The sequence below is a fragment of the Harpia harpyja genome, chromosome 12 (assembly GCF_026419915.1).
Source record: "Harpia harpyja isolate bHarHar1 chromosome 12, bHarHar1 primary haplotype, whole genome shotgun sequence".
Classification (NCBI taxonomy): Eukaryota; Metazoa; Chordata; class Aves; order Accipitriformes; family Accipitridae; genus Harpia; species Harpia harpyja.
This window is the reverse complement of record NC_068951.1, coordinates 33,940,003-33,954,622: the sequence shown is the minus strand read 5'-3', so window position 1 is coordinate 33,954,622 and position 14,620 is coordinate 33,940,003. Positions and strand designations below refer to the sequence as shown.

Sequence of the window (14,620 nt, the reverse complement as noted above, 5' to 3'; positions counted from 1 at the left end):
GCCGTACACACACACAAAAAAGGAGCTTAACAGAGGAATACATCACTTCTGCCTCCTCTCTGGCTATCAGAGATTCCTGTTGTAACTCTACCACCATGTGAAGTTTATTGCATTTATCATACATTGGATATGCAGCTTGAAAGCATGCATGTGGTATTTAGGGAGACAGGGACAGCTTGAATACACATAGCCCTCATATAATTGGGGCAAAATTATTATGAAATATTGCTATGTGGTTTCTCCCACTGCTTGGCTTCATTACAAACTATCAAAGATCATTATAAAAAAATAGCTGTAATTGAGTTGTGCCTGTGCAGGGACTAAGCATGGCCTAGCTCAGCATTTCAGCCTACGCTGCCCCGTGTCCCTTCCTGCTCCTCTGCCGATGGGGCTGATCCAACCTCAGCTGGTCTCCCCTGCCAAGACCGGGCCCTTGCTCCCACCCACTCCCAGCGCCCAGCTGCAGGTACCATCCCTTCATGCTCAGTGATGACAAGATGTGTCATTCTCCCTTCCCCGTGACACAAGACCTTTGCAGAGCTGCCCCCCTCTGACACTTGTGGCTTGCAAACCATTCATAGGTATTTTTAGGACTACCCTTTAGCACTGAATAACAAAAGCAGGGAGATGCTGCTGCTGGACACAGCCAGAGCTCTTCCCAGCCACCCTGCAGTCACATCAGGAGATGCTGGTGAGCAGCTGTCTTGGGGTTCAGGTGCTTCGTGGCTCTGAGCTGAAAACAAGCCCAGCCACAAGCAAGGCAGTTGTTTCCCCACCTTCACCACCTGGAACAGCCAATGGCTCCAACTGTGGCAAATTTACCAGTATACAGCAGGTAAGGAGCAAGGTGGTGTGCCTGTGCATGCACAGACACGTTGTAAAGGAGGAAGGAGGACTGGCTGCGAATTCAAATTTAGCGTGATCAGGACATATTGTGTGGGGATGCTGAGGTTCACAAAGCAGCAGCCATTGGCAGCTCCACATTCAGCTCTGAGTCACACAAGAACTAGCCTGGGGAGCAATTACTGGTGTACAAATGCTCTTGAGCTGCAACAAAAGGATGGCAAGGAGTTTCCCATCAAAAATCCTTGAAGTCTTTCTCTCCCCCACCTAGGCTTGGCAGGATACTTCCTCCTGCTTAGACAAGTGAAGCCTCAGCAGAGTATCTGTTGAGGGGCCTGAGATGCTGGAGGGAAGCGTCCAGTGACATGGATCAGGGGTGAGCAGCAGCCACTGCGGCACAGCAGGTTCGCCCTGCCAGCATCACCCTGCTCCCCTGCCAGCACTTGTGACTGCAGGAACTATGCTCCGTTACGAACAAGCTGTTCCTCTAATTCAGCCCTTCTGACTCCTCTGTTAAAGAAGATTTTCCTGAAATTGTCTGGGGCTTTGACTAGCCAAATGCACTTTTACATCTGACTTCAGTCCTCTAGCTGCCACTGCACTGCTCCCTGCAAGCCCAGCCTGTGCTACTGAGAGCCATGGGGCAGGAGGAAACCCCTGAACCACAGCCTGCTCCAAAAATCAGGTCTGCAGCACTAACAAGCTCCCTACACCTCAGTCCTTCCCCCTGCATCCTCACACACACACGAGCTTTTTATTCTAGCAACCCCATAGACTACCCTAGGACTGAAAGGGAAAAACGTAACAGCAAGTGCACGCCTAGGTGTTCATTTTGTATGTGCTGACAGTCTCACTTTAATCCTACTTTCCACGTTTAAGGTGTTAATGGGAACCTTGATGCATTTCAGAGGGAACACGCACGGATAGAAGATAGATGTCTGAGTCTAAAACCCTGCTCCCAGATTTCATATCAAGTGCTGGATTTGTTTATATCCATATGATACAATCTCCATAAAAGTAATCAACCACCACCGAAAGGAGATGTTTCAGTATCTGCACAGCCTTCACGCAGACTAGGCATTAGGTTTGCTTTTATGATGCAGAATAATATAATGGATTCTTTCCACAAGTTCCCAAATGTTGTTATTAAGTATTGCTTCTCTAATAAAATAAGCTGCAACATACAGTAGTACATGATGTGGCATTTACACAAGTCTTTTCTCTACATAGGACTTGCTGGCTTTTAAACAAATCTGTCTCTTCTATACACTACAGAAGCACAAGATGAGTAATTATGTTCTCTGCTTAATAATGTTTTTGCACTGGCCAATTTAACAGCTAATCTCCACAAACCTCTGAGATAGTCCCCCAGCAGCTACATTTGCATGTTGTAATCAAGTCTTGCTATTAAATCATACTTTGCAACAATAGCTGAGCTGTCAACTACACGCAGCAGCTCTCACACTGGCACCGTGCAGGCGAAAGCCCTGGATAAACATGCACAAAGCCACACCGCTCTGCCAGCTAAGAGAGCATCCCTTTGCACTTTTGGGAGCTCGGGGACGACTGCACAAACCACAGATCTCAGGACAAGCATCCTTTGTCTCTCTCTGCTTTCTGAAGTGGCCAGCCAGCTTGCAGGTTGTTTTCTCCAGGCCTGCATGCTGCTCTCTGCAGTGGTGCAAAGCCAAAGTGGTTTGGCTGTTGTGCTCTGTCTTACTCCTCAGGCTGCTTTCTACGGTGTCCTTGAAAAATTGAGCACTCTGGGTGCAACAGAGAGATCCCTTCATTGCAAAGATCCCCCCCGCCCTTGGCTGCATGGGCAGAACAGCTTGTGGAGCCGTGCCGTGAATCAGAGCACTGCACCCTTCAGGGTTAACTACCCTCCTTGAAAATACCCTGCCTAATTTTCCCATTTCTTTGCTGTCCTTGTTGATCACAGTACAGCATGAAGATGTGCCTGAGAGAAAGGGCAGGCCAGCACTCATTCAGTTAAGTGTCCCTGTTAGTGTCATCATATTTTGGCTGTGGAACCTGGGAATGGCTGGTGTGACATGAAGCAGATTTTTGATCTTCGTCTACTGGCTTCTACCAGGGACTGATCCCCTACCTCTCACTGTCCCATTCACCCTCCCAAAAACTCATCCCCAAAGAGACCCATAAACCCCAGCTTAGCTCAGCACCATACTCCTGCTTCTGTACATTCACTGAAGCAACATGTCCCTTCTCCTGCACTCTCCCACGACCTCAGTTTTCTCTCAATGGGGATAGGGACTGTGAAGATCTGTGTGACCCAAGCGCATCTGTCAAATAACTGCACCAGGAGGCAATTCCTATGAATTCCATGCAGCAAACATCACTGCACTGGTACAGGCTGTTATCGGTGCCAAAACCTCTTGCTCTGAACCAGATTCTGCCTCTCTGCACTCCTCTGCAACATGCTGCAAATGTGCAATAGCAAAGACCTTGTTGAAATCTGCCTTTTGTAGTAGCTGTACCACCAGGCAGAGTTTCAACACAGCGATGCAGATCAGCTGCAGCCCAGCTGCATCAATGATGTCTTTCGGTCCTAATGATTCTTCCTACGCATTAGCACAACATTTATTTCTACCTTGCCCTGTGCTTCCCATTTACCCAGAAATCTGACAAGGTCTCATTCCTTTTAACATGGAGACAGAGGGAAAGCAGAATTTCTTGCTGGAATCGGCTCACTCTGTGAAAGTAGACAGATCGATCTAGGTTCAATCTGTCTCGCTAATTGTTGGGGGCTGGAACTGACCCCAGGCTGGCCTGGCTGGGAGTGAGCGTGCAAACACGGGCAGCCAGGTCCCAGCCTCTCCTGCTTTACGCTGCAAACAAGTCACACCAGATCTCTTTGAGTATGGTGGACCCTGCCTGCTCCCCTGTAACCTGGACACTTGTGCCCAGCCCCACATTGCCAGGCAAGTGGCACCGCACCAGACAGTGCCTGTCTGGCAGCAAGACTGCAAACGAGCACTGAGCTTAAATAAAGCATGAAAAATTCATTAATAAGATGACTTCTCCAACAGGTGCCCTGTTTTACTGCAACAGAGCTGCCTCCCCACCTCTCTAGGTCCTATTCGACCACAAAGTCCTTCCAGGGGTACTGCAAGTGGGGCCAAGCCACTGTGGTCTTTCTTGTCTGCCAGGACAACTGCACGTGTAGCTGCTCACTAACTTGATTACGTTGAGATGAGTAGGGTTTGCATCAACTCTTTTACTACATCAGGCTGTCTAACCTGGACTGTCTGAGCAAAATGAGATTATGCCAGAGATGCAACATGTACAAGAACTCTGCCATGGCCGGCTTTCACCAGGGGGATGGGGGATGCGATGAGCAGTCGGGATGCGGGTCTCTGCTCAGCTCAGTCGGAGATGGAAAGAAATACCTACTGGCAGCCCAGAAGGAGGCAAGAGCTCTGCTGAATGAGGCAGGAGCGAGCAGCGATCCGATCAGCGAGAGATGCTCGGTAACAGTTAATCACTGCTGTGTTCAATTGTCAAAGTTAACTGCCGAGCAGGAGGGCAGAGAGCAGGGAGAGAGGGAGGGGAAGCAGGGGATACCGAGTTGCTCAGCTCACAAGGCCAGTGCCAAGAGTAGCATGGCCCCACAGAAGCAGTAAAGCCAGACAAGACCTTACACAGGCTAAAACCCAGGCAGGGCTCTGCACCACATGCAGGCAGGCAGGCAGGCCTGTACCAGCCAAATGAAGTGTGGCAGGTAATCGTGCCCAAGGCAGCAGAGCTTTGCAGTAACTGAGACTTGAGTGGCAACGATAAAAGTTCACTTTCCTCTATTCCCTCCTGTTTGATGATCGCAAAGTGCTTTATAAATGCTAATAAAAAAGTCCCAGAGGACTCTTGCTCTTTTCTGCTTTACAGACAGCGGTGGAGCAGAGACAGACAACGTGACTTGTCAGAGACCATGCAAGGGACAGCCTCTGAGTTGGGAGCTGACCCTGGACCTCCTGGCCTGCGTGTGGTGAGCTGGTGAGGGGTCCACTGGGGTCACCGGCGAACAGGATATTTCCAGAGAGATCAACAGAGGCAGAAAAACTTACAGGACATCTTGGCCAATAACGAACGATGCCGCTCATTTAAGGGTGCTTCTGCTCATCAGCCCCACTTTAGATGACAGGTGAAGGACACAAAATTTAAGATGTTCAAAGCTGATCTGAGGAATTTAGAACCATCTCCCATTAAAATTAATGGAAACATTAATGCAAAGTACACTCAGATCCTCAAGCAGGTTCCTTCCAAGCAAGATCTTTCCATTAACTTGAAAGGAAGTTGTGCCCAAATCCTCTTACATTGCTGGGAACATCTCAGACGATACAGGCGAAGTCAGGTTACAAATCCATTAGGCTCCAGATTGACTAATGCATGGCAAATTGAAAGAGGTGAAAATGCTAAGCTGTAACAGGAACCCCACTCAGGGTGACCTTGACACAGCGAGGAGCTGAGCACACAAAACATGCTTGTGATTTGAAGCTCCATTTTTCAATGGAGAAGAAGCAGGGAGGTGTAGAGGGAATGGAGTCCATTGCCAGACTGATTTAGCTGCTCTGAACTGTGGAAAAAACATAGAAAAAGCAGCAGGACCCAGAGCAAAGCACAGCAGTAGCTGGAAAAGTAGAACTGCTCACCCTTCCTGCTCGGGAGGGGGTAAGGAGAGAGATGCTTCCACTCTCACCCTCTGATTTGTGAGGACATAATTTCAAACAATAAGGTACACTGAATGCCCAGGTTGGCAGAGTACGTGGAGAGAGGGCAGGACTCAAAGCAAATGCCCTGTTCTTCCAGGCCCGGCAGCTGGCAAAACGTAACTTTGCAAAGAAGCGAGTGGTGTCAGTGCGAAGCGGATCCTTTACATTAACACAGAGCAGTGTGCCAGGAATTTAAGACTGGGAGGATTATTCCAGCAGCTGACCTCCTGTGCCTGGAGGGCTTCAGGTAGCTACTGCTCCGTTAAATCCACTGACTTGTAGGGTCTAAAACACCTTCCAGAAGTGCACTTGTCCTTGAGAGACGGAGAATTCCCTGGTCTTGTCTTGGGAAATTTGCCAGTGGTTAATCTCTCTTGCCTTTCAAATGTGTGCTTTATTTCCAGTCTGAATGCTTCAGCTTTCAGCCAGTAGCTCTTTACGAGAGAGCAATCCCAGCTGGCTGACAATCCACCCGGTTACTCCAGCTTACGTTGCCGATCCCCTGGGAAACGAAGGTACTTAGTGCTGAACAGACCGTAGAGGTCCTGCCCACAGCAAACTGAAAGCCCTCGCTCTCTGCAGGCAGAAAGCGCAGATCAAACAGCAGGTTGGCGAGGAGAACTGAAAGGTCTATCTTCAAGCAGAGCATCCTTCATCACCGCCAGCACAACACATGCTCCGAGTACTCAGCATTCCCTTCATCATCTTTGGTCTTACTTCACTGCCTGCCGCTGCATGCAACTTTCCACCATTAGTCTGTACCTAAAGCACACCCTAACAAAGCAAAATACAGTGGCACATGCACTTGCCCGCTGGTCCCAGTGCTCCCTGCTTGTAACATCACAGGGTGGACAGCAAAACTTATACCTGGCAGAGAAGTCACTCTGCACTATGACTATACATTCAAGGACACAGAGACCAAGTCAAAACAAGGGCTCCTTTTCCATATTTGTTACAAAAAAAGTATGCCTAGAAATCCTGCTGGGAGAGGGATGGCTAGGGGGTCTGGTGATTTTCTAGCCAGATCTCAGCTCAGGAGAGGGCCTTCGTCAACACAAAATCAATCCAGCAACTTGGGTTCAAGACGAAATTGAGAGGTGCTTCTTGTGGAAGGACTATTATTCACTCTTTCCCACGTCAGATCTGTCCTCTCCCATGTACCTACGGGCTAATCAGAGACCCATCTGATTCAGGGCTACTAAGAAAACCCAGATCCATAGGTTAGCAGTTCTAGTCCAGATATAGCTCACTGCCTTGGGCATTAGTCAGACATATATAGGCCAGGGAAATGGTGCTAAAACCTTGCTGAGGGCTTCCAAACATATTGTTAAGCAAATGGATATGTAAACAGATCTCCAGAGATGACACACGGAGAGAGCATCTCTGACTCAATTACAGTTGCAGCTGATTTTCTCACCTACTTGACTGCTACCGAATACCCAGACATCTAACACTGACACAAGGAGGTTTTACAGCTCCTCTCCAAGCGAACAGTCTGAAACAGATAAGACGACAAACTCCGCTGATTCAACCCAGGGAGAGCAGGGAGGTCCTGCACTTACCCAGGTTTAAGAGCCCAGTCCTTCCTCCCCCTTGAGGGTGGGAGCACACACTGACTGCTTTGGTACCCTGTTGAGGATTTAGAGGGAGAGCTATTGGTTGATGTGGGATATTGTGTAGGCCACCAAAGAAAGCTTCAAACATTCATTTGGAAGGGGTCAGGTTATCTTCAAATCCCATCTACTTGCTCAGGGGAAAGGTGGGTTTCCTTGCTCACCTTTTCCATTTGCAGCCCCCACATAACACTGACACTCCAAGGAGTTGCCAGTTACTATTTCTACAGCACTGATGGATTGGAAACCTGTTATTAAGCGGCAGGGTGGCAGGAGGCGGCAGGTCTGTGTGAAGAAAAGCAGCTAAATAATACCTGGGCAGAGCCTTTTGTAAGAGGCCTTCTTCCTCACCTAGAAATGGCCATAGGGTCCCTTCTGCAAGGAAAGAACAGAAGTCCCTTCTGCTCCTCAAAGTCTCAAGTGAAAAAGGCTATTTTGCAGCATATGTCCCAGCAGCCTTTGGTTGTGGCATACAGAAAACTGAGCTCATACCTTAGGCAGGAAGGATTACATATCTTTTGAAGTTTTAAAGGTCAACCTCCAGACTTATTCTCCTACACAATTTACCCTACACTGAACCAATGCCAAAACCAGGAGGACTGGTACAGTGACAGAATAATTCACCAGCCTTGCCTGGCCAACTTCAATGCTTACCCTTTGGCAGGTGAAGGATATACATCACCTGCTGTCTTGGGTAAAGTTTAGTGCCAGTAAGTCAAACAAAAAACAAGACATGGTATCAGAAGAAAAACTCCAACCTGTTTAGTCTTCTCTTTTGTAGAGTATATCTTCTGGACAGTGCTAAGTCATGCCCTGGCTTGCATTTTGCTTCCAGTCCTATTTTCATCCACATAGACACCACTTCCACCAGAGCTTTGTAGTGTTTCAAGCCAAGGGGCCTGGCTTAGTCTTAAACCCAGGAGGTGGCTACAATCAAAGTGGTGGCATTCCTTCTCAGCAATGAAAACACAGGCTTACTTTCCCCAACCACCTCTGATGCTTTTCTGTGGCCTCCAAAGACAGCTAAACCCTCGCACAGCTCATCAGGAAAGAGTCACAGGGCAGCTCAGCTACCTGCAATCCAATAAGACTTGGGCAATGCTTGCAGACAGCTAGCGACGCACAGAGGTGCGCCTACAGAACTGTGGTGCAGCATGACATGCCTTGTCCCAGCTAAGCCACCTTGTCCAATGGGGCACCCTAAAGTGAAAATCCCACCCTGGAGATTTTGACATTGGCTGGCAGATCCATTTCTGGAAAAGGAATTAATTTTATTTTGATCTGAAATCTAAACAAGGCATTTCATAAGCTTCAGGTGAATAACTGCTACTAGACAGCATCCATCCAAGCCTGTGATGTCAAGGGATTACATGTATATGGATTTACCCCATGAAATCCCAGTCTGCCAGACAAGACAAACAAGAGAAGATGCCACCTTCAGAGACTTCCCTGGCCATGCAGGTCAGAGTAGGGCAGAGCACGTATTTGCTGACCACTAACCAGAAAATCAGATACCATCAGGGGAGACGACCACTTCCTTTATACCACTACAAGCAGTGCTGCTTCGCTGGGATGCATGCCATGAAACAACCATGTAATAAGGCAGGTCAGGCACCCAGTGACTGTGTGAGCTGTGCAGCAGCTCCTTGTACAAACAACCCACTCTGCAAGCCTCAGTTTCTCACAAGGAACAAAACATACTACGGTAAACCTGCCAGCTCATTGCAAAGCAACCAGGTCCATGCTAAAGTCCAACACATGAGCTGTACACCTGGGAAGTACATCTGAAAACAAATCAGTTACGCTGTGTCAGCTGCTTTATATATTTTGTTCCTAGCACTCCCAGTCAACAGCTCTCCTAGCAAAAAAGAATAAACTCCAAACAATTCTCCTTTGCTCTACTCAGTAATATACCCCCCGCCCAAACCCAAATAACCCAAGCTCTGTTTATACCAAACCTGCTGCAGCCCTGAATGGTAGCAATAAATGGAGTAAGCTAATGTGTTAGTGACAAATAACCCGTTCAAACAATTCAAGCATAATTATAGGCTGCTCTCCTGATGTAATGTTGGGTACATCACCGCAGATATTACATTCACCTTATGAAAAGATTGCACAGAGGAGCTCAGTTGGTAACCCAAACAGCATTATATATCACGAGCCTGTCACCATCAGGAGTGCATGCACCCTGGCATTTGAAGTCCTGGTGTTTTAAGTGATAATCCAATGTACCAAGCATCATTGATCTCTATATAAAAGGGGGCACCACTTTTCCTTTCAACTGGAGCTATTTTTCACTTCTCATCCTGAAGAGTTGTGTAGTGCTGCCCGCAAGTGGCTACACTGCACAGCAGCTCTATCTGTAATACTCTGGGTCCCTGGAGAGAAAAAATGATCAATACTCCAACACTGCTTTTGTAAGAGGTCTCTAAGTGCTTCTATACGAGATGTTGCTCCTTTGGGTTTAGAAATTACTCTGAAGAGAACATGAAAGCCCCCACTGCAAATTTGTAATCTTGACACAAACTCCAGCTGCAGCAAGGAATTAAAATGAAATTCATTGGCGAGCTGCAAGCTGGTCTATTGGCAAAGGCGGCATCTGTGACGTGAGGAAGGGACCTCAAAAAGAGACCAATACCTGAAGGCTAAGGGAGCAGGAAAACCATGTTAGAGGGGAACCGGCTGGGGACAAGGAAGCGTCACAACGCCCTGCAAATATGGCCCACGTAACAGAATGAATCTTGACAGGGATTTATAGGTCCTTGGTGGGTCTGGGATGGCAGGGACCCTGAGCACTGCATCATCTGAGAAAGGTGACAGTAATCAGAGAGTCTTGGGAGGGAAGACAAAGGCATTTGAAGGGTCAGACTTGCTGTGGGTAGGTGAGCAGAGCCTAGGAGGTCTCCAGAGAAGTGTCTGGATAGTGACAGTGAATGCAGAAAACAGACTGAATCTTCTATTTCTTGGATACAGCCAAAACATACTAAACTCCTCACAATTAATTTCTTCTAGGGGGATCTCAAGTTGGCTTTGGCTCTTCCTGCACGCGGGCTGGAAGAAGTATTTCATGATCATCTGTAACCTTTATTGATCTCATCCTTCCCGCTGCCAAGAGTAGGACCAGCCATGCTGGGCAGGCAGGCTTCAGAGCAGGCAGACGGTGCTTCCTCAGCACAGCTGGTATCATATTCCTAGATCGGGGACCAGTGAATGCATGTTGTAAGATGGGATTCATGAGCCATGGTGGATGTGAATGGCCTTGATGGTCTTTTACTGCCTGGCTGGGTTTTGCAACTGGATCCTGTGCGGGGCCAGAGAAACCCAGCCTGCGCAGAGACAGCGGCAGAAAGCCCATCCCACCCTCAACACCCGACTTGTGCTGTAGTCACACCGCGGGATGGCTGGCAGGGCTGTCCTCTCCTGGATGTGACTGCTCTGGGGCAACGTGAAGGCTGACAATATGATCCTGTTCCGAACGTCACCCAGCACACATCACCCACCAGCTGTCCACACTTCAGGGCACGGTGTCCCTGTCACAGGACAGCCGTCCCACAGCAGCCCAATGCAGCAGTCTGGTGCTCTGTTGATTATACTGACTGATCCCCATTAGGCAAAATTTAAGTAACGTGGCTTAAAACTGCTTGCTTCTGTGTGAGGTCAAGTCATTTCCTCTGGAGCCAGGAAGAACTGAAGGGCTGGGAAGGACTGGCAGCCAAGGGGAGGAAAGTGTCTGGGTCTCAGCAGGGAAAAAGGGGAGAAGTGATGTCCCCTAGTCTCACCCCTGTGACCAGAGGCGCAGTGACAGCCTCTCTCCTCCATTCGGCTCTGTGTATAGCACTGGGATCGCTACTGGGACTATCAAGTGCCATTGGATACCAATATATTATAGCAGGGGGTGAAGGGGCGGCAGCTGGCTGCTCAGCACCTCTTCTGCTCTCAGTCCAAGGCTCCCAAGGCTCCACTGAGTCTGGTCTCCCCAAAGTGCTCAGCACCCAGGGTGCAATAGTGGAGTGGGCACCTGGTGAGCGTTGTGCCCATGAACGCTGCTGCAGGCAGGCAATGGGAAGCTGCCAGGAGCGGGCAAAAATTCCTTGGCAGGGTTTTATCATTTTAAAGGGAACAAATTCCAACTGATTGCCCTTGTAAGAGCCTGCATGGTACTTGCACTTCTAGCCTAAGCAATAGAAATTTTAATTGCTCTGGTAATTACACTTTCGGCAATGCTGCAGTCCTTTGTTCTGCAAGTGGGAGGCCAGTATCTGCTGTTCTCCGGTGGCCCCGTCTGGCTGCAGCTTGGAACAGCATTTGCCACTTGGAGGGGAAGGGACACTCCTCCACGTGACCAGCGTGACACTGAGCCTTGCCACGCACAGCCCCACTCACACAGATCTCCGGGGCACCGGGCACACTCCCCAGGCCAGAATGGGTTCCTGTTGACTGGGATCACCTCAGCTTCCTCCTGTTAAAGCTGCTGCTCGAGAGCTTCACACACCTGCGCTCCTGCCGTGAGTCTGTCCCTGGCGCAGGTCCCAGACCCAACACTCTGCAGAGGACGCTGGGCTCCGGGGTGCACATTTCTGGTCTTTCCCATGCATGAGCTTGCAGTGTGTTGCCAACATTTCTTCTCTGGGCTGTAAATGGCTCCAAAACAGGGTGCAGACACAAACTTTACGTTGCTTTAACTTCTAGATACATCTTTAGCGGGATGCAGAAGAGCTGTTATCCCCTTGGGTCCTGATGAGTACCATCAAAGCCTGACTAGGCTTGGGAGAGTGCAAGGCTTACAATTTACCCTGGGAAATTGCTAAGGAAAAATTATCATGACAAAGGCCATGCTTTTGTATGGGTAACAAATTAAGCCTATGAAAAGCCCAGGGCTTGAGAAGTACGGTCTCTGCTTGGCTGAGCAGAAGCCACATCCAGTGCTTCACTACAACTATTCAAATGCAACTCTCTGTCACCAATAAAGCCATGGCGCACGTGAGCTCCTCCAAAATTACCCAGGGTACAACGAGAACCGAGCACATATTTGGCTCAAGGGCACTTTACCTGCAAGAATATGTCAGCTGTAGCACAGGCCTTCAGGCTTCAGTTCACCAGCCAAGGATGGTGCATGCACAAGGTTTAGAGGGATAAGCATGTGCACAAACTTAGTGAGGCTCTCCCTGGGAAATGGGATCCTGCTCCCCCCAGGCTGGTCAAGCAAACTATAAAATACAAAGCACGAGGCCCCACAGGGACGTATAATTGCAGTTTGGATCCATCTGACATGCACGAAGTCTGGGCTTACTTGCAATCCCACTCATCCTGCCCTCACTGTATTTTTCCAACCCATGATCCAGGCTGGCATGGCTCGGTGTAGCTCGGCTCCCACACTTGCCAGAAATGCAGGTCACAGCCATACATCTCTAAATCAACAGCTGTCAACATGCCGCAGCTACTATGTCACATGCTGAACCACTCACAGCTAAAAGCAAGGTTTCCAAGCGGAATTGCTATTGGCCTGAGCGCTTAAACAAAATAGTTCCACTCCCGTCCCCAGAGTTTCCTCAAACAATGGCACAAAACACCCACCGGAGCCCGGGGAGAGGAGGGTCTGTGGCAGAAAAAAACGCGGCTGCTGATTTTTGAGATATACGCCACACAATCAGAAACACTGGATCTATAAACATCCTTAACAAACCCCAATAGGTCTGGGGGTTTTCCTTTCCTTGCTGTCCATTGTGTGCCACCGCCTTTAAAAACCTCAAAAACAAATGCTCTTCCCTTGTTGATTTTATGCTTTGGCGCTGAACTGCACGTTTCCCTGTTAGCTTGGTGGTGCTGGAGGTACCAACTCTGCTCATCCATGCCTCTGGAGCTGGGATACTTGGGATGGGACTGTATACCGTGTGCTAATTGTCCATCCACAGGTGGGAAGGATCCTCCCAGAAATGACCTCCCTTCTACTTTAAACACTGAGATTTCTCAGCTTAGAAAGGGGTAGGTGCTGTTTGTGGATGTCCCTCTTCTTCATCAGGACTGTTCCCATCAGCATTTCAGAGCAGATCTAATTGCAGGCCGTTCCATTCATTGACAATTTCATATACCCTCCTTTTTTAGGTTAACCTTCAATAACTGGCAAGAAGCAGAACTATATGGGTGGAGATAACAGGCTAAGGATTTATGACATGCTGGTATTCAGGCGAAATAACCCAGCACGAACACAGAAATCTCCTGAACTGTGCTGCTGCTGTCAATTTGATAATGAGAATGTGATTTGAAATAAAAACATCTTGGGTGCCAATTCACTACAGCAGCTAGTAAAAATAGGCAGAATACCTAGAAATTCAGGACTCTCTGCCCCAAACACATCCAAAGCTTGAATATCATACAGCACCTTATAAAAACAGAGCACATGGCTGCGCTGGGGCTACAGTACCACAAATGAAAGGCCACTCAGTGAACCCATGCAGGAGTTTTAGCAGAGAGAATAGGGTGCTGTGTGTCTCTAGCTGAGCAGAGGTGAGGGCTGCTCTCTTCAGTGCTCTGCAGCCTTTGGATGCTTACCCCCAGCCCACACTCCCAGAGTCACCCCAGGGTGCAGGGTCTGAGCTGCAAACACCCCTGGGCAAATCCTGGATGAGTTCTGCCAGAGCCCGTGGTACCCAAGAGCTGGCCTTTCAGCCAAATAAAATCAGCTTTTAAATGCTGCAGAGAAAAGGGGGCTGCAGGGCCTCGTGCATTTTAAAGGATCTGGCCTTTACAGGAGCTGTTCCTGGTTTCAGGTCAAGCCTGAAGCCTGCTTTAATCTACTTTTAAGTGGTACAAGCAGTTGTGATCACTCTGCCAGAAGGCAGGGCAGTCTCCTTTCAATGCACCTTCCCCTATCTGCTGCATGTCATCTTCCATGGGACTTACTTGTTGCTGTCCCGGTACTGATAGATATAACAGCCTTGAGGCATCCCGCTCTCCTGGTCCAAGGTAAATGAGAGCTTCAACTGCAGAGAGAAGAGGGGGTGGGGGAGAATGAAAAGAAAGAGAGAAAAAAAAAAGCAACATTTTAGGCTCTCAGTCATCACAGCAACTTCAAGTGAGGCTTGTGGGAGAAAGCTTAACTCACCAAGACTGACACGCAAACACCGTGGCCTGGAACATACCGCAGGGTTCCAAACCTCAGGGAAAAGTCATATGTGTTGCAGAAACCTCTCGCTTTTTCCACCCTTTGTTACTATAAAGTGTTTGTGGTTCTTCTGAAATGCATGGGTCATAACGGTTCACCCCTCCAAACCCACCCACACACACCACCCTTCACCAAAGCGATTGCGGTTCCCCTCAGACACTAAAGAAATGAGTCTTCTCCATCAGCAGCTGTAGTTCCCACGAGTCTTTCTCTGAAAACTTTCCCGGCTCCATCTCCTTTCTCCAGTGCATTAGAACAGAGGAGAAACCACAGAG

The 14,620-nt window shown here is 48.7% G+C and overlaps 1 protein-coding gene across 1 annotated transcript in view; it reads right to left on the bottom strand.

The window, feature by feature from the left end:
• Positions 1–14,620, bottom strand: part of DIS3L2 (DIS3 like 3'-5' exoribonuclease 2) — a 196,262-nt gene that overhangs the window by 25,472 nt on the left and 156,170 nt on the right. Inside the window, 1 exon segment of the mRNA XM_052803032.1 lies at positions 14,084–14,163. Within this exon segment, the coding sequence (XP_052658992.1) occupies positions 14,084–14,163 (80 nt within the window).